At 46.3% G+C, this 26,501-nt stretch overlaps 1 protein-coding gene across 1 annotated transcript in view; it reads left to right on the top strand.

Moving 5' to 3' along the window:
• Window positions 1-14,187: 14,187 nt before the first annotated feature.
• The window catches only part of LOC137531579 (rab GDP dissociation inhibitor beta-like), an 87,848-nt gene continuing 75,534 nt past the window's right edge, over window positions 14,188-26,501 (top strand). The window contains exon 1 of the mRNA XM_068251520.1: window positions 14,188-14,303. Within this exon, the coding sequence (XP_068107621.1) occupies window positions 14,196-14,303 (108 nt within the window). The 5' untranslated portion in view covers window positions 14,188-14,195. The remainder of the gene's footprint in view (window positions 14,304-26,501) is intronic.

Here is a 26,501-nt window from a genome sequence, read left to right as displayed (position 1 = left end):
TAGAAAAATAGATTTTATTTCTGGAATCTTGTATTTTTAATTTGGGTCCACTTTAACACTGGTCTGACCTTTTCTGATGTACCTTATGTGATGTTGGCATACTCATCTTCCTCTTTTCCCCTTCATTTTTTGTAAACTTTATCAATACTAGATTTTATTAACATGCTTTAGCTATATTATCATGAAATGGCCTCACTTAAAACTAGATTACAGTAAGGATGATGCTGTGGCCTGTGAACATGAAAAACCTAGTAACAGTTTAGTTTACTTTAGGGTTTGTTAGCTATGAGAATATGAAAAAGTCTCATATATCACAATTACTACGATTATAATTAGTATGTATTTATATAGCCCTGACATCATCTGCAGCACTTTACAGAGCACATATTCATGTCACACTCACTGACTGTCCACAGAGGAGCTCACAACCTAATCCCTGCCATAGTCACATAGTCATAGTCTAATGTCCTACCATATTATTATTATGTATTTTTATACAGTGTTGACATCTTCTGCAGCACTTACAGAGTACATAGTAAGGAGACTCCTGCACAGTAGAGTGGACCCGATCAGGCGTGGGTGGCTAGGGGGAAGCTGGTGCTGCGCCTGTGCTAGATCGCAAAGGTAAATATTGCCATCTGCTGCTGATCAAGGGAGCCACCATAGAGCGGTGCTGCACAGGAGGATGGGAGAAGCCTCATTAGGATCCAGAGGCTTCCCCCTCCCGAGGTAAGTACCCCCAAGGGCACTATTCTTTATTACACGTTCTCTTTAAAGTGAAAAATAAGTAAGCTTTGTGAATTAACCCCATTGGTATGTATTGCACTGAGGTGCAGAAGTAAGCCAAGATAATTATTTCATCCTTGAATGCAGGAGATGAAGCTTTAGGCTACTTACACACCAGGATGTTGCGTTTAGGGGACGTTATAGGGCACATAATCTGCCCCTAACGCAACGCCTGGTGGTGTTAGAGCAGGACGCTACCAAGAGCCGCGTTACAAGCAGCTCTTGGTGCGCCTGCTCTGTCGGAGCCGCTGCGGAGACCACGTGAGCCAGGGGCGTAACTAGGCCCCACCGGGCCCCCCTGCAGAATTTCTGAGCGCCCCCCCCCCCCCCCCCCCGGGGCCCGCTCGGGGCCGTTTTGTGGGGGTTGGAGGGGACGCAGCATGAGGGGAAAGCCATGCAGCAATTCGGCGGGGAGGGGGGAAGGTCCCCCCCCCCTCCCTCACCTCGGGGCTCTCCCCTCTGGGCTCCCCTCCGCCTTAAATCTAAGTCCGGGCAGTGTCTGGGCAGAGGCGGGCAATCTTCGGGTGATCCGGATAGTAGTTATCCGGATGACACCCAGTACTGCTGTGCTGTGCGGGCTGGGCGGAGGATCAAGCTTACCCTTCTGACGTCTTCTCCGAACCGTCCCTCGGCGCCTCCCACGATGCGTTCCACTCGGCGCTCACGTGACTTCAAACACTTCCTCCTTCAACCCGGAAGTAGGAAGTGTTTGAAGTCACGTGAGCGCCGAGTGGAACGCATCGTGGGAGGCGCCGAGGGACGGCCGGAGAAAACGTCAGAAGGGTAAGCTTGATCCTCCGCCCAGCCCGCACAGCACAGCAGTACTGGGTGTCATCCGGATAACTACTATCCGGATCACCCGAAGATTGCCCGCCGCTGCCCAGACACTGCCCGGACTTAGATTTAAGGCGGAGGGGAGCCCAGAGGGGAGAGCCCCGAGGTGAGGGGGGGGGGGGACCTTCCCCCCTCCCCGCCGAATTGCTGCATGGCTTCCCCCTCATGCTGCGTCCCCTCCAACCCCCACAAAACGGCCCGAGCGGGCCCCAGGAGGGGGGCCGGGCCTCCCCGCGGGTGCAGGGGCTGCAGGCCCTATTGTTACGCCAGTGACGTGAGCGGAGCTCTCCGCATCACGTGTTCCCGCCAGCCAATCAGCGGCCGTGTACCTGGCTGCGTAGCGACCTCTCCCCGCCTCCTCTCCGCCCCTAAAATAAAAAAAACACCCGTACTGAGCATGTGCAACCAGTCTAACGCGGCTTAGCCGCATATAAAGTACTGCATGCAGTACGTTGTCTTGACGTGAAGCGTTACTGTGTAACAGAACGTGGGCACTGTGAACAGCCCATTGATTTTTCATTGCTGTGCGGTGGGGGTGCGTTACAGGCTGCTCTGACGTGCGCCTGTAACGTCCCACTGTGAAAGCAGCCTTAGAGAGCTTCTATGTGCATGGAAAAGACAGAAAGCTGTGCAACAACTGTATAGTCTAAAACTAGCTGTATAGTGCTTTTAAACTGAACTGGATTATTCATTTTATGTAAGATGGCAAGCCCCCAGTGTAGGTAGTATAGTTGCCCCGAAAGTAGGTAGTATAGTTGCCCCCAGTGTAGCTAGTATAGTTGCCCCCAGTGTAGCTAGTATAGTTGCCCCCAGTGTAGGTAGTATAGTTGCCCCCAGTGTAGGTAGTATAGTTGCCCCGAATGTAGGTAGTATAGTTGCCCTCAGTGTAGGTAGTATAGTTGCTCCCAGTGTAGCTAGTATAGTTGCCCCCAGTGTAGGTAGTATAGTTGCCCCCAGTGTAGATAGTATAGTTGCTCCCAGTGTAGGTAGTATAGTTGCTCCCAGTGTAGGTAGTATAGTTGCCCCCAGTGTAGGTAGTATAGTTGCTCCCAGTGTAGGTAGTATAGTTGCCCCCAGTGCAGGTATTATTATTATTATTATTTATTAGATTTATATAGCGCCAACATATTACGCAGCACTGTACAATAAATAGGATTACAGACAATGATAAATGGGGTGACAGAACAATACAGGTAACAAATCATAGATACAACAATACAGGTAACAAGCAATAAGATACACAACACAATGCAGATAGTAGTACAATGCCAGATCATAAACTGGAGTGGTAGTGGTAAAAATTACCAGTTCCCAATTCTGGGTAAAGTGCACACAGTCAAGTATGATACACAAGGGGAGAGGGCCCTGCAAAAGGCTTACAATCTAGAGGGAGGGGTTGGTGACACGGAAGGAGGGGGTGCATCAAGAAGTTATTGGCAGAAAGGATTAGGGTAGTGTTGAGTTGATGTAGGCCTCCTTGAAGAAGTGAGTTTTGAGTGCTTTTTTGAAGGTGTTGAAGGTGGGAGCGAGCCTGATGGGCAGTGGGAGAGTTCCACAGGATGGGGGCAGCTCTAGTAAAGTCTTGCAGTCTGGCATGGGAGATGCGTGGGGTGGTTAAGAGGAGGTCGTTAGAGGAGCGAAGTGGGGGCCAGGTGTATATCTGCTGACCAGGTCAGAGATGTAGGTTGGGCAGGACTTGTGTATGGATTTGTATGCCAAACATAGGACCTTGAAGCTAATTCTGAAGTGAATTGTAAGCCAATGAAGGGTTTTGCGTAGGGAAGTCGTGGAGACAGAGCGGTGGGAGGAGTAGATGAGTCTGGCTGCAGCGTTCATGATGGATTTTAGGGGGGCGATGCGGTTTTGAGGAAGGCCTGACAAGAGGGAGTTGCAGTAGTCCAGGCGGGAGATGATGAGGGCATGGACAAGGAGTTTGGCAGTGTCTGAGGTCAGGAAAGGCCGGATCTTGGAGATGTTGCGTAAGTGTAAGTGTAAGTAGCAGGCTCTAGCTACGGTTTGGATGTGGGAGGTGAAGGAGAGGGTCGAGTCCAGGGTGACACCCAGGCAGGGCTTGCCTTAGGTTTCACAGCGCCCTGAGCGAAACCTGATTTTTGTGCCCCCCCTTCATCCCCCCACCCCACCCCCATTTAGAATGATAGCACAGCACCGACAATTTGCACCACGTGTTATAGCCGCAGTGCGCCCTACCCAAAAACCGTCCTCAGACTCAAGCATAGGTAGGTAGCCAGGTATAGGTGCCCCCAATATAGGATCTCCTGTGTAGGTGCCCTCAATATAGGTTGCCAAGCATAGGTGCCCCCAGTATAGGAAGTCAGTTGAAGGCCTCCACCCCCCCCCCCCCCCATAGGTAGCCAGGCATAGGTGCCTCCAGTATTGGTAGAAAGGTGTTGGTGCCCTCAATAAAGGTAGCCAGCCATAGGTGCCCCAAGTATAGGAAATCAGGTGTTTACCTCAGTATAGGCAACCAGCTATAGGCACCCCCTTGGAAGCCGGCGCCCTGAGCGACCGCTCCGGTCGCTCAGGTCAAAGGCCGGCTATGCACCCAGGCAGCGGGCTTGTGTGGTTGGATGAATGATTGTGCCATTGACAGTGACATAGAGGTCAGTGGCGGGTGAAGCAGCACGTGGCGGGAAGATTAGGAGTTCAGTCTTAGGTAGTATAGTTGCCCCCAGTATGGCTAGTATAGTTGGCCCCAGGAGGGGGAAGCAGTGCAAGAAGGAGGGGCAGTGGGGAGGTGGGCCAGAAACCCCCCCTCACCTGGGTCACCTCCTTCTGCCCTCTTCCCCCTCCAGATATGCGGGCAGCAGGCAGGTCAGAGAATAACTCACCTCACTCCTGCGTTCCAGTCACTGGAACGTTGCATCATCGTCACGTGCCACAGGTCTCCGCCTTCAATGTTGCTCACTGTGCTTCAGCTAATCAGGAAGCACAGTGGGTGGCACTGAAGACGGAGACCTGTGGCAACGGTGACACAGCACCCCAGCGCCTGGAACGCGGAATTGAGGTGAGTTATTCCCCGCACGTCACGTCTGCCTGTCTCCCGCATATCTGGAGGGGGCAGAGTGTAGAAGGAGGGGACTCAGGTGAGAGAGGGGGGGTTCTGGCCCCCCTCCCCACCGCTGTACCTGCTGCCCATCCTTCATGTGCTGCTTCCCCTCCTACTCATAGCCTCTTTGGGAGGCCTTTGTGATACCCCCCTCCCTGTGGGTCACCTGGTGCGCCACGCCCCCTGGCGCTCAATGGAAGGAACGCCCCTGCTATATAGTCATTAGGAATTTGGGAAATCAGTTTTCTAAATGTATGTTGCGCTTTAAGGAATCATAGGACAATCTTCCCAACAACTGTGTGCAGTGTGAGGGTCACCTGGTTTGCATATAATCTAAATAGATGATTTAATTAAATTCTAAAACTACAAAGATGGCAGTGGGCTAGCACACTCATTACTCAATCCAATTAGAGAGTGTGTGGTTATCGTCTGTGACTTCACCTCAATTTACCCTTTATCAAGGAAATGATGATGATGACATTCAAGAAGCGAAATAGAAGGTTTCCATAGTAATTAGAAGGAGGATTCCAGTGAAGCCAGTGGTGGAATTCTCGCTGTTGCCTGGATACCTCTGTCAGAAACAAATAGAAATTCTCTGCGTGATATCACAATTGCTCGTTACTATTTCCTCAGAATTTAGATCCTGGAGCTCTTCTCTTCCTAGTGATTAGACCATCTATACTTGACATTCATAACAGCTGCAAATAACAGATTGTATTTCCAAGAATAATCGCATTACTGCACTGGGATTTTTATATTATAGACTTAAAGTTCAACTTAAAGGGACCCTGAGCAGAGTCATTAATTGAAAATCTGGACTTACCTGGGGCCTCCTCCAGACCCCCGTAGCCCGCAAGGTCCCCCGGCATCCTTTTGGTCCCTTCCGTGGTCCCGCTAGCAGCTCTGGTAATTTGGTGACTTCACATGTGTGCGCACCTGGCGTGCATCCTCTTGCCAGTCGCTGTAAGCATCCTGTGCATGCGCGGTTCTCTAAAGACTGAACTACGCATGCGCAGGATGCTTACGGTGACCACGTGATGAGGCACCAGGTGCCGAAGCCTCCAGCGGGACCGTGGAAGGGACCAAGAGGCCCATTCTCCGTTATGGTACGACTTCAGCCTGAAGTTCCCTCTTTGCCGATATGCATAATCATGCCGGCCAGCTACACGTCATCACGCCAGCGTGAGAGTCCTGCGCAAGCACGGCGTAATGACCCGTACCCGGCCAGCGTGATTACGTATATCGGCAAACCCGGGAAGAAGCCCTGACGACTTCAGACCGAAGTTGTACCATAAAGGAGCTGCTAGCAGGACCGGGAGAGGAGTCAGAAGGACACCGGGGGATCCTTTTAATGAGTGCTAAGGGTCTCTTTAAAGAGAACCCGAGGTGGGCAGAATGGGGGGAAGATGGGACACAAAGGCATGTTCTCTGCCTCATAACATACCTCTGTGTCCCCGCCGCTCTCTGAACCTCCCCCCCCCCCCCATGCAGCGCTATAGCCCCCTGAGATTGACGACCTCATTTGTCGCCATCTCGGAGGTAAACACAGGGAGAGGGATTCCCTGTTCCAAATGCCTGCCAGGGGCGTTCTTACAGGATTTCCAGAGCTGCCATTGGGCAGCTCACTCTCTATTGCCATGCCCCCTGCTGCTCCCCGCCTCCCTGCACGCTAGATGAGAGCACGCATCTCTCATCCCTACGCCATGACCTATAGGTCACAAAAGTGAAAGTGGGCCAGTGCGGCCCAAAGGAGCGGCATGGAGCGGTGGTTTTTGCGGCTATCTGATCCACTCAGCCCCACAGATCAGGTAGCCTACTTTTTATTTTTTGAGCACACCTTGGGCTCTCTTTAAGCTGATGAGAAATTTGGGTGCAGAGTAAGGGCATGTCTCCAGGGCCAGGCAGAGGCGAGAGAGGCTCCAGCCTCAGGGTGCAATATAGGAAGGGGCGCACAACTCACTCAGCTATCATTCCCCTATTGTGTTTGAAGTAGAGAGAAATAAGAAAATGGGATACATGGCAGTGACTGCAAGCCAGATAACTACAGATAAAGGTGTTGGGGGCCCTGGGGCTCCTCTTAGTTTAATAGCAATGGGCATGTGACGGCTGGGGTGAGAGGGATGGAGGGGTGCACTTTGGTGTCTCATCCTTGGGTGCTGGAGGACCTTGTCCCGGCTCTGCTGTCTCCACTCGTCAGGTTTTCTGTGCATTTTCTATGTATAGGAAAGTTAAGCGCGAGGACATCTTGTAGCCAAATAGTAAAATTACATCTACAAAAATAAAAAAAATAAAATAATTATATATATATATATATATATGTGTGTGTGTGTGTGTGTGTGTGTGTGTGTGTGTGTGTATATTTAGAAAAAATTAAACATAAATAGTTACCTTAGGGACTGAACTTTTTTAATATGTATGTCAAGAAGGTATATTACTGTTACTTTTTAAACTTTTTTTTTACAAGCCCCTAATCATGGACTAATTAGTGATGGATGTAAAACTGAAAAAATGCACCTTTATTTCCAAATAAAATATTGTCGCCATACATTGTACTAGGGAATAATTTTAAACATTGTAATAAACTGGACAAATGGGCAAATAAAATGTGTGGGTTTTAATTAAGGCCTCCTCAGAAGCGGGTGTCTTCCCGCTAGGTGCACTAAGGCGTTCCCTGCGTCTAGGGGTCCCATTTTTTCTCTCTCGTGCCCTTCATTGTGAGTATCTCGCTGTTCCTCTGCACTCTTGTGTTTCACTACGCCATTTTTGGCGCATCCATTGTTGATTATTCCCTGTTATTCCCACAGAATTTATCATTGTATTGCATGTTTTGTATATACATTTACAAATATATTTTGTCACAGGTGCACGTGTCACTTTGTTTTTGCATTATTGCTTGTTATACATACTACCTCATTGCTATTTTGCACTATATAATATATTTTATGTACATATACAATCTTGGAACATTGAATCATTGTCGCTGTTTATTGTTATATTACATCATCTGGCACTGTAGAGAGCTTTTGTTATTATATAACCATTAAATGCACTGTGCTATCATCTTGTATTGCATTAACCACTATATGCACTGTGCTATTATCTTGTATTGCATTATCAGTGCTGGTGCGTCTATTTACTGTTTATCATCATTTGGGACCCCAGACCCATGGTTTTGTTTTTATATGGTTTTATCTTGTGTTGTTTCAATAAAGATATACCTTTCATACATTTATACACTTTGGCATGGTGTGGTGCTTGTCAGGCTAGTCTTTTTTCTTTTGAGAGGTTTTAATTAAGGTAGCATGTATTATTTTAAAACTATAATGGCCTAAAACTATATGAATGAGAAATAATGAATTTTTTACACTTTTTTCTTATTTTTCCTGTTAAAACTCAGTTAGAATAAAATAATTCTTAGCAAAAAGTACCCCCCAAAGAAAGCCTAATTTAGTGGCCAAAAAACAAGATATAGATTGTTTTGTTGTGATAAGTAGGAATAAAGTTAGAAGTGAATGAATGGAAGGAGAGCTGACAGGTGAAAATTGCTCTGTTTTTTTAAGGGGAAAAACGCTTGGAGGTGAAGTGGTTCATCAATGAGATAGTTCACACTTGAATGCATTTTTGACAGCAATGCAAAACTGTCAGACAACTTATGCAGAAAAACTGATGCACAGAAAAACTGACAAGTGGAGACAGGCCCTTCTCTTGCGTCAGACTGGCCAGGACTGCTCCTTTACCGGAGCAGGAGAGGGCGGAGGATGGTGGCATGGGAGTGATCCGTGCGGATGGGGTTGGAGGAAGACCCAGGTATGTATAAAACTTTTATTGTTAGTCAGCTCTGGCACACTTTAAGCACTGTGTATGGGGAACAAGAAAACCAGGGTGTGCTCCTATGGTGCATTAACTTTTTATTTGATAATTCCACGCTAAAAACAATTTGCACTTACAGTGTATGTGCAAGTTTTGCACATGTAGGGGGCTGCCAGCGAGTATCACCCACGACTTCCAAAACCTCTACATTAATTTGTATGTATTCTGGCAACCTGTATAAAAAAAGTTCTCTGTAAAAAAGTTTTGTGTAAAAAAGTTTTTTAAATGTATAATGAAGGAACCATCACAAGTTTTATATAATATATTTTATTTTTCCAAAGGCAATTTTATAGGTTTTGAGTGTAGTATATATTAATCTGTACACCGAAGTTGAATGCATCTAAAATGTTTAATAACAGAGGATGATATGCGGAAAGTAAACGTAAATTAACCGCTGGGCAAACTGCCAGGGGTCGCGCTTCGTCCAACTGGTTTTAATGTTATGGATGTAAACTGTCAGCGAGTACTGCTCCGCAGCGTCTCCACCCCCTTTTCCCATTCCTCTTCTGATTTCAATGCCACAGCTCGGACTAATCGAGGTTGGTGAGCATACACAATATTAACTTTATTGATAGTAGCTATAACATAATAAAATTTAAAATTAGTATCCAAATTGTAACTCTTTTAGCCGCATTATGGCAATTAAAACTTTATTGTTCCAAAAAGCGTCTGCTACACTCCCACCCACAAGGCAGCAACCAGCTCCCCCAGCATCTTTTTAATGGCAGCCGTCGCGTCACCGGAAGAAGGCGTGGCTAAGCGCCGAAACGCGTTGTGATGATCAGACGGCTTGCCGAGAGGTGTAGGAGCCGGCGGTTGGTCCCCAGTCCCCCTGCTTTCCATCGCAGACGGATCCTTGAAGCCCTGGCCAGGCTCAAGACGTGGGTGATACTCGCTGGCGGCCCCCTACATGTGCAAAACTTGCACATACACTGTAAGTGCAAATTGTTTTTAGCGTGGAATTATCAAATAAAAAGTTAATGCACCATAGGAGCACACCCTTGTTTTCTTGTTCCCCATACACTAGATTTCTGGCACCACCCAGTGGAGGGAGCAGCACCGTGGGCATAACACACATTTAAAGGGCCATACCTAGCTGAAGCTAGCGCAGGATATACAACTTCTCTTTTCTTACACTTTAAACACTATTGTTTGTACATGTCCAAACAGCTCCTCAATAACAAGATCAATTTTCCAATGGTAACTTCCCAAAATCGATCCCTGAAATCTGGGTGTCCTGCATGCTTGTTTCAGGTATGTGATTTAGACACTACTGCAGACTTCAGCCAAAGAAATCAGCAGGTCTGCCTATACTTCAATTTTGAATTTTTACTGCAAAACGTTTTGCATGTCGGTACTGCATTTTATCAGCAGGCGGCGATGTTGTCCTGTTAAGAATATCTCATATTCAAAGGGCTGTTTAGAACATCATCCAAAAAGTGTTTCTGAGCATCAGAACGTTCTGTACTCATGCTAACCACTGGAAAATACTCCATGTTCAGCAACATAATTTATGGCTGGCATTTACCAGCAACACTGCCCCTTCCAGAAATTTCCAAAGGAATCCTGGTTTTCATGAGTTAATGGTGAACCAGAACTCATTGGAGTGTGTAAGGGGCTACAATGGTCCAATAAGCCCCCTTACTAAAATGCATGGAAAACAAAGTTTGCTTTCTTAAAACAGAAAGTATTTGCGATAATTCAGGATGGGGTGAGCTTGAGATGTCTCCCAAAGCATCACTGCTGAATATATGCAAATTAACCATTGTCATCCTTAGAAGCTAAACACACCTCCAGATCCGCTGGAATGCAATGATGTGTCAGCTTGTAATTTGTACAGAGCCATAATAATCCAACATGCATCCAGACTATTTCAGATTAGTTGATCCTCATCAGTGCATGGTATGGATTAATTTGGCTCTATAGACTAGGACTTGAAAAACCCAGAGGTACAGACTAACCAGCAAGCTTATGGTGAACCAGAACTCATTGGATCAACCCATCAGAAACAGTTTGTATGCATGTTGGATTATTATGGCTCTGTACTTATTACAACCTGACATATTGCATTCCAGCGGTTCTGGGGGTGTGTTGAGCTCCTAAGGGCAACAACAGTTGATTTGCATATATCCAGCAGTGATGCACTGGGAGACATCTCAGAGCTCAATCCAACCTGAATTATCGCAAATTCTTTCTGTTTTAAGAAAGCAAACTTTTGTTTTACATGCATTTTTATTAAGGTTTTTTTTTGGGGACCATTGTAGCCCCTTACACACTCCAATGAGTTCTGGTTCACCGTGAGCTTGTTGGTTAGTCTGTACCTCTGGGTTTTTCAAGTCCTACTTTATATTAATCCATTCCATGCACTGATGAGGATCAACCAATCTGAAACAGTCTGTATGCATGTTGGATTATTATGGCTCTGTTCTAATTACAAGCTGACACATCATTGCATTCCAGTGGATTTGGAGTTGTGTTTAGCTTCCAATGCTGGGGATACATGGTACGTTTCTGTACTGTGTATCGACCAGCTGATCCGGCCGGCCAGCTGATAATATTCAGCTGGCCCGATCAAGCCACTCAACCCTCGCCCGCTCGATTCCCGCCTGCAGACAATGGCAGGGAATCGAGCGCTGATAAGGAAGCGCTGGCGGGGGCGAGCGGTAATCGTTCGATGCGGACGAGCGGGGACGCGGCTGGGGTCGATCCGGCGGCTAATCGAGCTGCCGGTTGACCCGTGTATTTGCGGCATAAGGCTAACAATGATTAATATGCATATAGTCAGCAGTGATGCATTGTGGGAGACTCCTCGGAGCTCACTCCAATCTGAATTATCGCAAATACTTTGTTTTAAAGAGACTCCGTAACAAAAATTTCATCCTGTTTTTTATCATCCTACAAGTTCCAAAAGCTATTCTAATGTGTTCTTGCTTACTGCAGCACTTTATACTATCACTGTCTCTGTAATAAATCAATGTATCTTTCTCTTGTCAGACTTGTCAGCCTGTGTCTGGAAGGCTGCCAAGTTCTTCAGTGTTGTGGTTCTGCTATGAACTCCCCCTTCCAGGCCCCTCTCTGCACACCGCCTGTGTGTTATTTAGATGAGAGCAGCTTCTCTCGTCTCTCTTATCTTTTACAAGCTGGATAAATCGTCCTCTGAGCTGGCTGGGCTTTCACATACTGAAGAATTACAGACAAGGGCAACGCTGTTTGCAGGAAGAAAAGAGCAGCCTGAAACTTCAGTGCATGAGAGATGCAGGGGGAAAGAAACACACAAATGATCTCTTGAGATTCAAAAGGAAGGCTGTATACAGCCTGCTTGTGTATGGATGTATTTTCTATGTGTGGACATACTGTACATCAACCTACTTCCTGTTTTGGTGGCCATTTTGTTTGTTTATAAACAAACTTTTTAAAACTGTTTTTAACCACTTGTAATGCGGCGGGGAGCGGCGAAAATGTGACAGAGGGTAATAGGAGATGTCCCCTAACACACTGGTATGTTTACTTTTGTGCGATTTTAACAATACAGATTCTCTTTAAGAAAGCAAACTTTTGTTTTCCTGGTTTTCATGCAAATTGTATGCAGCCTAGAATTGGACCAATCAAAACTGGCAGGATGTCCATTTTATTGGCTCATTTCCAAGCTGCATACAATTTTGCATGTAAGTATTATTAGAACTTCACTGGCCAGTTCTACTCCCAACCAAAGACCAGGTGGTACTGCTTCCCAGCCCCTCCCTGACTATTAGAGATGGTCATTGAGATGCTAAAAGTGTTACATTTATGCAAATGTTATGTTTATTTTCTGCAAAGTTATGCAGCATGGAGTTGGAACAGTCAAAATCATCAGCCGCAGCATGTGATGCAGTCAGGTAGTGGTGTAAGTAAGAAGCTATGGGCCCCAGTGCGAGTGCCCCAGTGTTGGTATCCCCCCAAAGTAAAGTGTCCCCCCAACGTGCCCATGGGCAGCGTTTTCAAATCTCACCTGTCGGCACAACTCCTGGCCTCCTCTGATGTCCGCCATCACCGTGTGCACCTGGAGAGAAGTGCTCTGCCCCTGGCTTTTGAGACCCTTCGTCACTTTCTTTGGCCTGAGGAAGTGGGCAGAGATCCACAAAACGCGTTGTCTGTGGTTATTAAAAATTCATTATATTAACATATGAGAATTTGTCGTTATTGAGGTAAGCCACCTCCACCCTTTTTCTTTTATTTGTTTTTAACTTAGTTTTATACACTCTTGGGCACCTCTTACTCCCTTTGTACCTGTACCAAATGGCACTAGCCCATGTGTGACGTCGCATGTGCCGAGCAATGTGATACCAGCGCTCTCGGTGAAGCCAAACACAGGAGTAGGCCAGGAGCCATCACATTGATTGAAATGTTAGAATTGCTATCTGAAGAGAGAAAGACCGGTTTATGTGAACGGTCAATAATTACCTTCCGATTACATTTTGTCCACCAAATCTAATTGAATGATCGCATCTGATGAAACTATTGCATTGTTAATGTGCACCTTAAAATGGTTAACCTGGCCATACATCGAGACAACCCCGTCATTGCCACATAACATCAAACCTTCACTCATTCCACTGGCTCCCGATGAAATGGAGACTTCTGTTTAAAGGGGAACTGAAGTAAGAGGTATACGGAGGCTGCCATATTTATTTCCTTTTAATCAATACCAGTTGCCTGGCAGCCCTGCTGGTCTATTTCTCTGCAGTAGTATCTGAATAACACCAGAAACAAGCATGCAGCTAGTCTTGTCAGATCTGACTTTAAAGTCTGAAACACCTGATCTGCTGCATGCTTGTTCGGGGGCTTTGGCTAATATTATTAGAGGCAGAGGCTGCCAGGCAACTGCTATTGATTAAAAGGAAATAAATATGGCAGCCTCCGTATACCTCTTACTTCAGTTCCCCTTTAAGATTGGTTTATTGAATTTGACACTGAAATCCTTGCACCATTTGGGCCTTGGTTACCTGAAGGACATGTTGCAACTGCATCACAGCCTCCACAATCTTAGATCAAATGGCTCTAATAACCTGGTCACCCCTAGAGTCCTCCTCAAAGCCTTTGGAGACAGAGCCTTCTGTCATGCTGCCCCTACGCTTTGGAACCCCCTGCCACACCCAATCAGGACGTCTCCATCCCTGGCCTGGAAGCATTTAAGTCCAAACTGAAAACCCACCTCTTTAGTCTGGCATTTCTGAACACCTGACTATTCCCTCTGTAACAGTCCAGGCTGAAACCTTGACTTGATCTGAGACACAACTATGCGCTTTGAGTCCTATGGGAGAAAGCGCTTTACAAATGTCATTGTATTGTATATTATTGAGTAATGCCAACTTTACTGTTACTTATACTTTCTTATTATTATCATTACAGTCTGAAGAAGTTTGAAAACAGAGTTTTGTTTCTAAATAAACAAATGGAATTTTCCCACTAGAAATCCCTAAGTGGATATTATAAGTATTATTGTTACTGCAGAGTTGTGTGTGTGGGTATTGCACTCCTCGCCCAGGCTGGGCAGAGAGCTGTGATGGCTGTGCTCACATGGATTATTATAGCTTTGGGTCAGGGGGTGAGTGACCGGCTTATCAGTGTCTGGCAGATAAGATTAGGGCAGCGGTCTCTCATGCTGTGTGGTGGAGGGAAAGCACACGGAGCTGCGGATGTGACTGAGGGACCTGACTCTGGCATGGAGGAAGAGTATGATGTCATTGTGCTGGGGACAGGACTGAAGGTAGGGGTCAGGCATCTGTCCTTGCTGCATTCCTCATCACCAGTGGCGTAGCAATAGGGGATGAAGAGGTTACAACCACTCCAGGGCCCCTGGACCAGAGGGGCCCACAAGGGGTCCTCCTTCAGTCATCTTATTAGCTTTTAATTGGTGCTATGCTGGTAATGATCACCTCTGTATGTACCTTGTTGAATCCTTTACAAATGGTTTCCTTACACTGATTACTCCTCTCTGACACTACAGCTGTCCTTGATAGGTTTTGGAGCTCCCTATAAATAGAGTGCTTGGGGCCCCATGTAAAACTCACACTGGAGTCCCAAGCTCCTTAGTTGCTCATCACATTTATCAGCATTTTTACATAGTGGTAGTAATGTGCAGCCTGCAATAATGTAGAGCCTATGCATCAATCGAAAACTGTTTTTGGATGGATATAGTGATCTCTAATTGCATTGACTTTTATGGTTTTCTGTATTTTGCCATCGGTCTGTGCACTTCTTTATTCTAAGGATCAGTTTTATTTTGAAAAACAGAGATCGCACCCACACCAAGGCCCCTGCACCTGACCACATGGGGCCAGGGGCAGAACTGGGGGGGGGGGGGGGGGAGCTCCTGCGACTGGGGGCCAAGTGGTGTGGGGGACCCCAATTTCTTATCCCCCTTTCTTCAGATCAAGTGTTTTAGTGGCTACATGTTATAGATGTGAAGCAGACCTCCCCAACTGACCCAAATTCTGCGGGACTGCCGCAGGTTGGGGGATATGTCCCGCTGCACCCCCCCCCCCCCTCCCCTTGTGTCCCTGCTGGTTGCACGGAGTGCCCTCACAGTGCTGCACCCGGGGACATATGTCCTCCTTGCCCCCCCCCATAGCTACGCCTCTGCACATATAGCCCCTTGAACAATTTACTGCTGTCTGGGTCACCACTGGGGGCAGAGTTTCCCTCACTTCCTGACCCTGAGAAATCTGTGGTTTTCACATTAAAATATATCTGCAGGGTAAAAAAGTGCCCCAAATAGATACTTACCTCAGTAGAAGGGTAATCCAGAGGCTTCGCCCATCCACCTTACCATTCCAACGCTGGGACCCCCAAAACCTCCTCAACAAGGGCTTCTTGACGGAGTACGGCTGCACTGCACAGAAAGACGTAAAATGACTTACGGCTGCGTAGTAGCTACCAGTGGCGTAGCCAAGGAGCTGTGGGCCCCGATGCAAGTTTTACATTGGGGCCCCCGATGCACTCTATACATAACAATTGATATGACGCACCAAAACCTGCCAATGGCAACTACAGTGTCAGAGGTGCAAGAAGGGGATGGGGAACAGTTTGTTAATGATTGATTACCCCTATTCAAAGTATCTATAGAAGTGATTATTATGAGCACAGGACCAATAAAGAGCTAATACTTCAGTTGAGGGAGGGCCCTTCGGGGCCCCTCTGGCCCAAGGGCCCCTATGCGGTCACAACCTCTGCACCCCCTACTGCTACGCTCCTGGGCTCTTCTTTTTCCACCGAGTATGAACAGCTTCAAGCTATTGCACAGGCACAAGCTGTCCTGTGCCTACGCAGTGCGGCCACCCCAGTTCAAGTAACAGGTTTGCTTTAGCCTTGGTAGACCCAGAAACAGGAAATTAAGGACAGTAGTAAAAACTAAAAATCCTGCACACTGTACAGTAAAAAAAACTTCATACAGTATAATGCTGTTTTTTGTCCCCACTGAAAAAACAAAGTGAACGTGAAAATAAACTGATGAGAAAAACAATTGTATTTATCCTCCTACTTCTAAAAGTGACAAAGTAGATTGAATGTTTTATTGTTGCTGCTCATTGGCAGTCTACTATGTGTCCCAGAGTTAAAATACATGAACTTTTGACCTCTTTCTATCTCTCCCTTTCCCTCAGAAGTTGTAACTTTCATGGCTATAATTTGCTTATCAGTGAGGCTTACTATATTCCCAACAAGGTACCGACAAGACAGAAGCTGTCACTTGCATGCCTGAAAATTAACTCTTTCAGGCAGCAAAATAAAAAATAAAACAGTCTGGTTATTAATATGTTTTGCACTGTACATACTGTATTTTTGGGACTATAAGTTTCACTTTTTCTCCCCCAAAAGTGGGGGAAAGTCACTGCGTCTTACAGTCCGAATGCAGGGAGTTCCTGACTTGTGAACGCTGCCAATACGAATCTCATACACGCTGCAATGTCGGGGACTCCCTGTACTGTGCCCATGCAGAGGAGGACACAGGGGGACAAACGAAGGACACAGGGTGACACAAAAGGGCATAGAGGAGGACACAAGGAGGACAGAGGCGGACACATGGGGAACACAAGTGGTACAGGGGAGGACACAGGGAGACACAAGATGCACAGAGGACAAGAGGAGGACACAGAGGGACACAAGAGGTACAAGGGGGCATAATCCACAAGATGCTCCTTCACCATGGATGCACCAGGTTTAGTATATATATTTTTCCCCTGGTTTTTGTCCTCTAAACCTAGGTGCATCTTATGACCAGGAGCGTCTTATAGTTCGAAAAATACGGTATACATTATTTTATCAACATGCCACTTCGTTGCCTTGGGTACACTTTAACCCCTCACTATCAGGATAGGAATGGGAATTCTCTCTAAAACAGGCACAGCCAGTTATAAAATCCCAAAAAGAGGTTCTAACCCCTTTCTGCAGTAAATCAGTTCAATGTTAAATTGCTCCTCAGAGGTGTCACTGCAGGTGGGAAGGTGGACAGATGGACGTCCAGGTGTAACTACTAATCGTTGGGGCCCCAGAAAAAAAAACTTTGGTGTTCTCTACATTCATACCCCCTCCACCCATGGTGACTCTCCAGCAAGACCCCCTGTTCATGAGGTCATATAATAAATACAGGTCCCGTGACTACCCCACAGGATGGGTTGGTTTGGAGGACTTAAAACTCCCTGTCACGCTTCAGCAAGTGGTTGCCTGTGGCAACCCACCGGCTCAGGACTTTGACTACAGAACTGTTTTCCTTTCTAGGACCTTTAGGCGTTCCCGCACCATGTAGTGTTTGGAATGTGCTATGCATCCCTGTTTGCATGTGAGCAGGTGAGCTCACTTCCTGCATTATGTTTTATAAAGACTTCCTTGTTTGATGGTCGCTGCCTGAGCATCACATCAGGTTTCCTATGTTCCTGTGTCCTGAAAGACTTACCTTTATGAACTGACATCCTGGCTTTGATCCTTGTCGTTACCTTGACTATCCGATTGTCTTACGTTCCTTTACCTCACCTGATTTGGACTGATTTCCTGTTAACGGACTCCTGGCTTATCCCTCACTACGTCTACTCAGGGGCGTAGCAATAGGGGGTGCAGAGGTAGCGACCGCATCGGGGTCCTTGGGCCAGAGGGGCCCCGAAGGGCTCTCCCTCATCTACATTATTACCTCTCTATTGGTCCTGTGCTCATAATAATCATTTCTATAGATACTGTGAATAGTAGTAATCACTAACAAACTGTTTCCCAGCCTCTTCTTGCACCTCTGACACTGTAGTTGCCATTGGCAGGTTTTGGCATGCCGTATCAATTGCTATGTATAGAGTGCTTGGGGGGCCCCATGTAAAACTTGCATCGGGGCCCACAGCTCCTTAGCTACGCCACTGCGTCTACTGTCTGTTGTATCTGTACCTAGCCTCAGATTATCAAATCGCACCCTGCAGTCACCTTCGGGGCACCCATCTGGTCTCCAAGGCTGCACCCATCTGGCCACACAGAGGATTTATGCCCCCCCCCCCCCCCCAGTACATAACACTCCCCCTCTCTTCTGCCACACCCCAGACATCATCTTCCATCGCTCTAAAGTGACTGACCAGGAAGTTGCTGAGTGCAAACCAACCGCTTTATATAAGTAAAGGATAAAGAATGGGACTGGCCACGCTACCCTGCAACGCGTATTGGAGCAAGTGATTATGACACAATGACGCAGAGGCGATGCAGACTCTGCAGTGTGTTGGCAACGGTATGAGCAGTTGGGCGTGGCACAGACACATCTTTATTAGAAGATTTGAATCTGAAGATGCAGAAGTCTATGTGGCAGGAAGTTGAATAGTGAAAGGACTTCGAAACCAGGTAATTTAAACACGATATAGACCCCGTTTCCACTTGTGGGCAGCATGCGTCTTGCGAGACGCGATGCCGGTACAGCTGCTCGTGTCTCGCAGCCGAATCCCTCTAGCCGCGCTATGAACGGCTATGGGAATCGCACTATGCATGGCTATGGGATTCGGACTAGTTGCGCGATATTATGCTGCAGGGCCTCAGATTTTTCCTCGGCCACAAATTTGGATGCTCTGCATAGACTTCTATAAGCTGCCAAATTCCATCTGAATTTGTGGCAGAGGAATCGTCCGTTTTCGCACAAGTGTCAAATAGGTTGTACACAAATAAAAAAAAACAAGTTCTGTAAATGAGTGTCTGCAGAAGACTAGGAAATCATGCCGGGAGTTGAGATTGGAACACTTAGTACTTTAAATGTGGCTGCCATGCCCATTACAAAAGAACATTGTTGCCCTAAGGCTGATTGCAGCATCGCATAGCCAGCTTTAGAGTGCAGTACTGTGCTGAACCTGCCTGCCAGCCTCCAGGCCGCTGTGTTTTTCAGGTCTGTTAAGTTTCTCAAGTCTGATCTTGGTCCAGTGACACATCTGGTCGTGATTGGCGTGTGGAGCTGAATTTAGGAAGCTGGCACCTAATGTTGTCAGCAGCATGCTGGGTGGGGCAACAGCATTTTATAGTACAAGGTCACTTTACAGCGGACCTGAACTCAGAACTTCCTCTCTGCTGTAAAGGTTAAGCAACAGCATAACATTTAAAGGAGTCATCAATATAAACTACTCCCCGATCTACTTACCTGGGGCTTCCTCCAGCCCCTTGCAGCTGACATGTCCCACGCAGCAGCTTCGCTCTCAGCCCCCGGCCTGGGGTCCCTGCCGGTGCAGAGGCCGACCTCGAGGTCGTCCTTACTGCTCCTGCGTGAAGCGCCGCTGTCAATTAAGTCCAAGTTGTCTACAGCGTTCTGTGCAGGCGCAGAACTACTGTGCCTGCACAGTACGCTGCGGACAACGTGGACTTGATTGACAGCGGACCTTGTGCAGGCGCAGTAGAGGAAGTCGGCCTCTGCATGCGGCACAGACCCCGGGCTGGCGGCTGCGATCGGAGATGCGGCGTGGGACATGTCGGCTTCAAGGGGCTGGAGGAAGCTCACGGTAAGTATATCATAGGGCAGGAGATTTTGCTTTAGTGAAATCTCATCTCAAATTTCAAAATTAAGCTGATTTCAGCTGCTCTGCTGCGGTGCCGCGCTTCGGCGCGCCCCTGTGCCCCCGTGGTGTCCCCCGGTAGCCCTGGGATCAGTGAACGGGAACATGGTTCCCGATCACCGATCCGTGTCCCCAGCAGAAAAACCAAAGCTTACTAGAGGATTCAGTCTTTCTGCCAATGCACTTTTCCGCGTACTCCTTGTGCTTCCGGTTAGCGAGAAGCACAAGGAGAAAAAAAAACTCACGGTGGCCAAATAGTAAAACTACATCAACATATTTTTGACATTATAATTTACACATATAATAACATTAAAAAGTAACTGTTTATTTCCCACACCATAATATTACCCAAATAAAAAAATTTATGGAAAAAAAATTACAATTAAAAAAAAACAAAAAAAATCATAAATAGTTACCTAAGGGTCTGAACTTTTTAAATATGCATTTGAAGGGGGTATACTACGAACATTTTTTAAATGATAAGCTTGTAAATAGTGATGGACGCAAAACGGAAAAAATGCACCTTTAGTTCCAAATAAAATATTGGCGCCGTACATTGTGATAGGGACAAAATTTAAATGGTGTCATAACCGAGACAAACAGGCAAATAAAATACATAGGTTTTAATTATGGTAGCGTGGTTTATTTTAAAGCTATACAGGATCTTCTCAAAAAATTAGCATATTGTGATAAAGTTCATTATTTTCTGTAATGTAGTGATAAACATTAGACTTTCATATATTTTAGATTCAAATACACACCATATTTTAGATTCAAATACACACCATCTCCATAAAGCTGAAAAGCTTTATGGAGATGAAGATTTCATTTTCAGCATGACCTGGCACCTGCTCACAGTGCCAAAACCACTGGTAAATGGTTTACTGACCATGGTATTACTGTGCTCAATTGGCCTGCCAACTCTCCTGACCTGAACCCCATAGAGAATCTGTGGCATATTGTGAAGAGAAAGTTGAGAGACGCAAGACCCAACACTCTGGATAAGCTTAAGGCCGCTATCGAAGCATCCTGGGCCTCCATAACACCTGAGCAGTGCCACAGGCTGATTGCCTCCATGCCACGCCGCATTGAAGCAGTTATTTCTGCAAAAGGATTCCCGACCAAGTATTGAGTGCATAACTGAACATAATTATTTGAAGGTTGACTTTTTTTGTTTTAAAAACACTTTTCTTTTATTGGTCGGATATAATATGCTAATTTTTTGAGATAGGAATTTTGGGTTTTCATGAGCTGTATGCCAAAATCATCAATATTAAAACAATAAAAGGCTTGAACTACTTCAGTTGTAGTGTAATGAATCTAAAATATATGAAAGTCTAATGTCTATCTGTACATTACAGAAAATAATGAACTTTATCACAATATGCTAATTTTTTGAGAAGATCCTGTAATGGACGAAAACTGTTTTTTCTTATTAATCCTGTTAAAATGCATTTATAAAAAAATAATTCTTAGCAAAATGTACCACCCAAAGATAGCCTAATTAGTGGTGGAAAAAAACAAGATATAGATCAATAAATTGTGTCAAGTAGTGATAAAGTTCTTAGCGAATGAATGGGAGGTGAAAATTGCTTTGATGCAGAAGGTGAAAAATCCCCGCGGGCTGAAATGGTTAAAAAAAATTCAAAACTGAGATGATTTCGCTTAATTCACTCCTTAAAAGATAGAGCTGAATGAAGTAGGTGAGAAGGGGGGAGCGGGCATGTACTGGCAGCTGTCCTGATGCATACCGCTTCCCTTGTTCTGCAATCTGCACTCTGCCCCTCTAATCCTACCTAAATGTCCTCCGGCATCCTCTTCCAAGTCTCTGGAGTGGGGCATTAGTGCGCAGGTGCTGGCTCGGCTGCGCGTGTCCTACAGCTCATTCCCGCGGCTGAAAGCGCACTGCGATTGCGCATGACATCACGGCTACAGGCAACATGGACAGGCAACAGATCTCTCTCTGATCAGATTTGATCAGAGAAACATCTGAATCTTGGTCGATCTGCCCATACATCGCCTGATGTAAGGGCACCTCTACAACCTGTGATTTGCTATCAGCACATCAGGTCTAGTTACTCCTCTCTGTGTCCCATTGCCTTCCTGTTCTTTTCTTTCAGACATGATGTGCAGATAACAGATTACAAGTATTGCAACCACACACAGCAATGGGTACCACTATAGTGGGGCAGGAAGGATACAGGTAAAATACCAGGCAATCAGGCAGCGCCATATCAATAGCGTAATCACATAGGGGCAATCAGTGCTGTCTTATGACTATATTGTGCAGAGCAAGGGTCAGTTTTGGGTTGACAGCATATTAATATTTTAAGTATTGTCATCCTATTTCTGTCTCTGCTTGGCTCCAGCTATACTAAGCAAACTTTTTCCAGGGCTGCGGCTATTACGAGAAATATGGCCAACAATATTTTTAAAGACATTTGTTTGTTCTATAAAACAAAAAGCTCAACAGATGCTGCAGTTTATTTTTAGTTCACTGCAGCAAACTGAGTGGGGCCATATGTTATAGAGATGCATGCTACGTAGAAAACGCTTTGTCGGTGTGACCCCTCTGGCTGCTGCAGTGTTGTATATGACCACGGATTAAACTTTTTAAAGTGACGGTGTGTGTAAAGGTGTCCATGCATCTGGCGGTGGTGGGCAGATACTGCGAGAACTGTTGACTTGTTTCTACTCTGCCACCAATGAGTCTGTCCATTGTTATCTGGTACGCGGGTGCAACCGCTAGCAACAGGCTCAAACTTCAAAAAGTGATCAACGCTGCTGAGAGGATCATCAGGACACCCCTGCTACCGCTGGACCTCCTGCACACCCCCAGCAGACTAATTTCCAGGGACTCAGATATAGAAAACAATCGGGTATAAACTATGGCCTTGATTCATTAAATGCGGGCGGTCTTGGCAGCCATCGCTGTCCTCTCATGCAGGCTGAATTCAATCCGCTATCCGCTACTTAGAGAGTGCTGTGATTGGCCCAGTGATGAACTATATATATATATATATATATATATATATATATATATATATATATATATATATATATATATATATATATATATATATATATATATATATATATAATAATTCCTTTTTTTGTATAGCACCTTCCTCCTGTCGGACTCAAAGCGCTTGTGAGGCAGCCACAAGAGCGCACTCAGTAGGCAGTAGCAGTGTTAGGGAGTCTTGCCCAATGAACTCCTTACTGAATAGGTGCTGGCTTACTGAGTAGGAAGAACCAGGATTTGAACCCAGGACTCCTACATCAGAGGCAGAGCCCTTAACCATTACACTATCCAGCCACTGCTATATATATATATAGAAAGCCCAAGGGGCCTATTACCAGGAACTATTCATCATTATTCCAAATTTCCTCCTTCTGGATTATATCATAGGCAAACGCAGGAGGGGGGTTATAACTGCCTCAGGCCAGGGCTGGTGCTGTATCTGGGGACAGGCACAAGTTGAGACACCAGAATATCTGCAGGTATCCTGCAGCTCGCAGGACTGCCCCCTTTCTTTCCCTGCAACAGTTGACTTTGGATGAAGCAGCAGCATGTATACAGAGCATGGAGCAGCAGTGTGTGTACAGAGCATGGAGCAGCAGTGTGTGTACAGAGCATGGAGCAGCAGTGTGTGTACAGAGCAAGGAGCAAGGAACAGCAGTGTGTGTACAGAGCATGGAGCAGCAGCGTGTGTACAGAGCATGGAGCAGCAGCGTGTGTACAGAGCATGGAGCAGCAGTGTGTGTACAGAGCATGGAGCAGCAGCGTGTGAACAGAGCATGGAGCAGCAGCGTGTGTACAGAGCAGAGCCGGATTAAGGCTAAATGGGGCCCTAAGCAAAGTAACTGATTTGGGCCCCCCCATCATGTCGTAATAGAATCAGAAGATGCAGCTGCACAGCAATATGTCGCACACACCGGGCAGCCGAGCTACTGGTTGCTATGGGCAACAGCACGCTTTCCTCTGTGGGTGCACAATGCAGGGAATAGCAGCGGCAAAATGCAGAGTGAGAGATGAATGGCTGGGACATTTGCACTCAGGGGCTGGGGCACCCCTGTGAAGAGGTCGCCAGATATCACAGCAGCAGCACTTTTCCCCTGCATCTCCAGCCTGGCAATAGCAGAAAGCTCTGGACACCGCCAAACCGGAAGCCGTTCCCCAGACAGAATTACATAACCACTCCCACCACCGAACAACCAATTACCTCCCAAACTAGACAGCCACCATGCAGCCTCCATCCCAGTGAATACGATAGTCCAGCAGAGAAGGCAGCCGCAGTGGGGGAGAATGACAGCACCAGATGAATCACATTCACCTATTGCGATCCAAGCAATAGAGGTCCCGTCATCCGGAGCCCATCTGTCTCCTCTAGAGTGCTGCCGCTCTGTTACTACTACTATTAGTACTTCCTACTTCATGTCTGATCTGAGAATCAGGAAGTTCAGAGCGAGCGGCTGCACTGTAGAAGAGACAGATGGGTTTCAGATGAGGGGATCTCTATTGCTTGGATCATGGATAGGTGAGTGAGCGTTTGCCATCTGCTGCTATCATTCTTGCTGCAGCTGTGGTTCTCTGTGGGAAGGGAGGGTGGAGTGGGCAGCGGCAGAGCGCACAGTAGCAGGAGGGGGACCTAGGAGGAGAGCCTGGCTCTGAAGACAATCAGCAGCGCACGGCATCATTTGACAAGACAAGACAAATAACATTTATATCGCGCTTTTCTCCTGGTGGACTCAAAGCACCAGAGCTGCAGCCACTAGGACGCGCCCTATAGGCAGTAGCAGTGTTAGAGAGACTTGCCTACGGTCTCCTACTGAATAGGTGCTGGCTTACTAAACAGGCAGAGCTGAGATTCGAACCCTGGTCTCCTGTGTCAGCGGCAGAGCCCTTAAAGGGGAACTGAAGTAAGAGGTATACAGAGGCTGCCATATTTATTTCCTTTTAATCAATACCAGTTGCCTGGCAGCCCTGCTGGTCTATATCTCTGCAGTAGTATCTAAATAACACCAGAAACAAGCATGCAGCTAGTCTTGTCAGATCTGACTTTAAAGTCTGAAACACCTGATCTGCTGCATGCTTGTTCAGGGGCTAATAGTATTAGAGGCAGAGGATCAACAGGGCTGTCAGGCAACTGGTATTGCTTAAAAGAAAATAAACATGGCAGCCTCCATACACCTCTCTCTTCAGTTCCCCTTTAAAGGGACTCCAAGCAGTGCCTGTGGATATGCCTTTAAGCATACCCACAACTAATTCATTACATCCTCACACCTACCAGCATGATGTTTGTAATTATATCCCCCTGGGTTCCTTATATTTCATTGCATTGTGCTGAATCGAGCTGCCAACTTTGGAGAAAAGTTGTCCTGTGGCCGTGATTTCGATCGTGAAAATATCAAAAACTAAAAGGCATAGAGCAGCTGTTTATATATCATTGGAAAGAGGAGAAAAAGAGCTTTAAAATGATATGCATCTTTCCATAGTTACTGCACTGCTCAGAGTCCCTTTAACCATTATAACATCCAGCCACCGCTGACAGGATGGCAAGGGCTGGTTTATGTGCTAATGGGGCCCCTTTGACTCTGAATGGGGCCCCAAGCGACTGCTTTTGTTGCCTGGTCGGTAATCCGGCCCTGGTACAGAGCATGGAGCAGCAGCGTGTGTACAGAGCATGGAGCAGCAGCGTGTGTACAGAGCATGGAGCATTAGCGTGTGTACAGAGCATGGAGAAACTCTGGGGAACTTTACAGAGTCAGTTATGAGCACAGTCCTGTGCCCTGCTGTGTGTATGCTTCACTTTCCCCTTCATTACCAATGTTGCCTGTCCTCATTATTATCTGTATTCAAACTGCTCCTGATCGATCACATTGTCGATCGGGAGCAGATTGGACATTTAGAAAATAATTGTCAGATCCTGTCAGTAGGATGGGATATTGCATTATGTGTACCCAGCATGATGTCCTACCATATTATTATACTGTTGTGCCGTGCGTTGCTGAGGGAGACCTTTCAGGAATCCTCCCCTTACATATTGCAAAATAAAGAACAACTTACAATTTAAAAAAAAAAAGCAAAATGATTGACCAAAAAGTAGTTTAGAGCTCTACGAAGGAGGGAGTGTTTGGTCGAATCAGGAAAAAAAGGGCGGAGGAACCCTTACGGAAAAAGTAATGCCGCCATAGACGCCTCCGGGTGCCAAAATTTCCCTTATTTGTCACATATCGTGGCTTTTATAATGGCTGCAATATGCGGCAAAGAAGGTAAATTTATGCACCCAGAGGTGCCCGATTTGCGGCAAAGAAGGTAGCTTTTAGTGCCAATAGGCGCATGCAGATATGCAAATTGCGGATTTAAATAGCGGGCGTAGAAATTTACTTTTTTTGTCACAACTCGCGGCAACTGTTAAAGTGAACCTCCAGACTAAAAATCTACTCAGCAGCACTGAAAAGGCTTGGTGTTTCTTTAACAGTTTCACAGCATCAGAACTTTGTTTTTCTTATCCAAGCCTCATTTTTAGCTGCACAGAAGAAAACTGCCCGGGCATTTTTCCCCTGATGCTGTACAAAGCATGATGGGATTTCTGATGTTGTTGTTCTCATTCTGCTGTTTTGGTGCAAATTTTTGTTTTTTAATTTTGAATTTGAGATTTGAAGCCTAGCGTGTGCAGCTGGGAGGGTGATCAGGACACAGGACAGTTGGAACTGTGTCTCATGCTTCCTGTCACCTCCTTTCAACCAAAAAGATGGCTGCCCCCATGAAAAAGATGGCTGCCCCCATGAAATCACAAACATTTGCCTGTTCTTTTAAAACAGGGTGGGTAAGAGATTATATTACCTATCTATTATAATTAACATAACTAAATGACAATATGTTTGTTTAGGCTGACGTTCCCCTT

The sequence above is a fragment of the Hyperolius riggenbachi genome, chromosome 9 (genome assembly GCF_040937935.1).
Source record: "Hyperolius riggenbachi isolate aHypRig1 chromosome 9, aHypRig1.pri, whole genome shotgun sequence".
Lineage (NCBI taxonomy): Eukaryota > Metazoa > Chordata > Amphibia > Anura > Hyperoliidae > Hyperolius > Hyperolius riggenbachi.
Note: the sequence above shows the minus strand (reverse complement) of the source record. Positions and strands in the feature narration are given on the sequence as shown.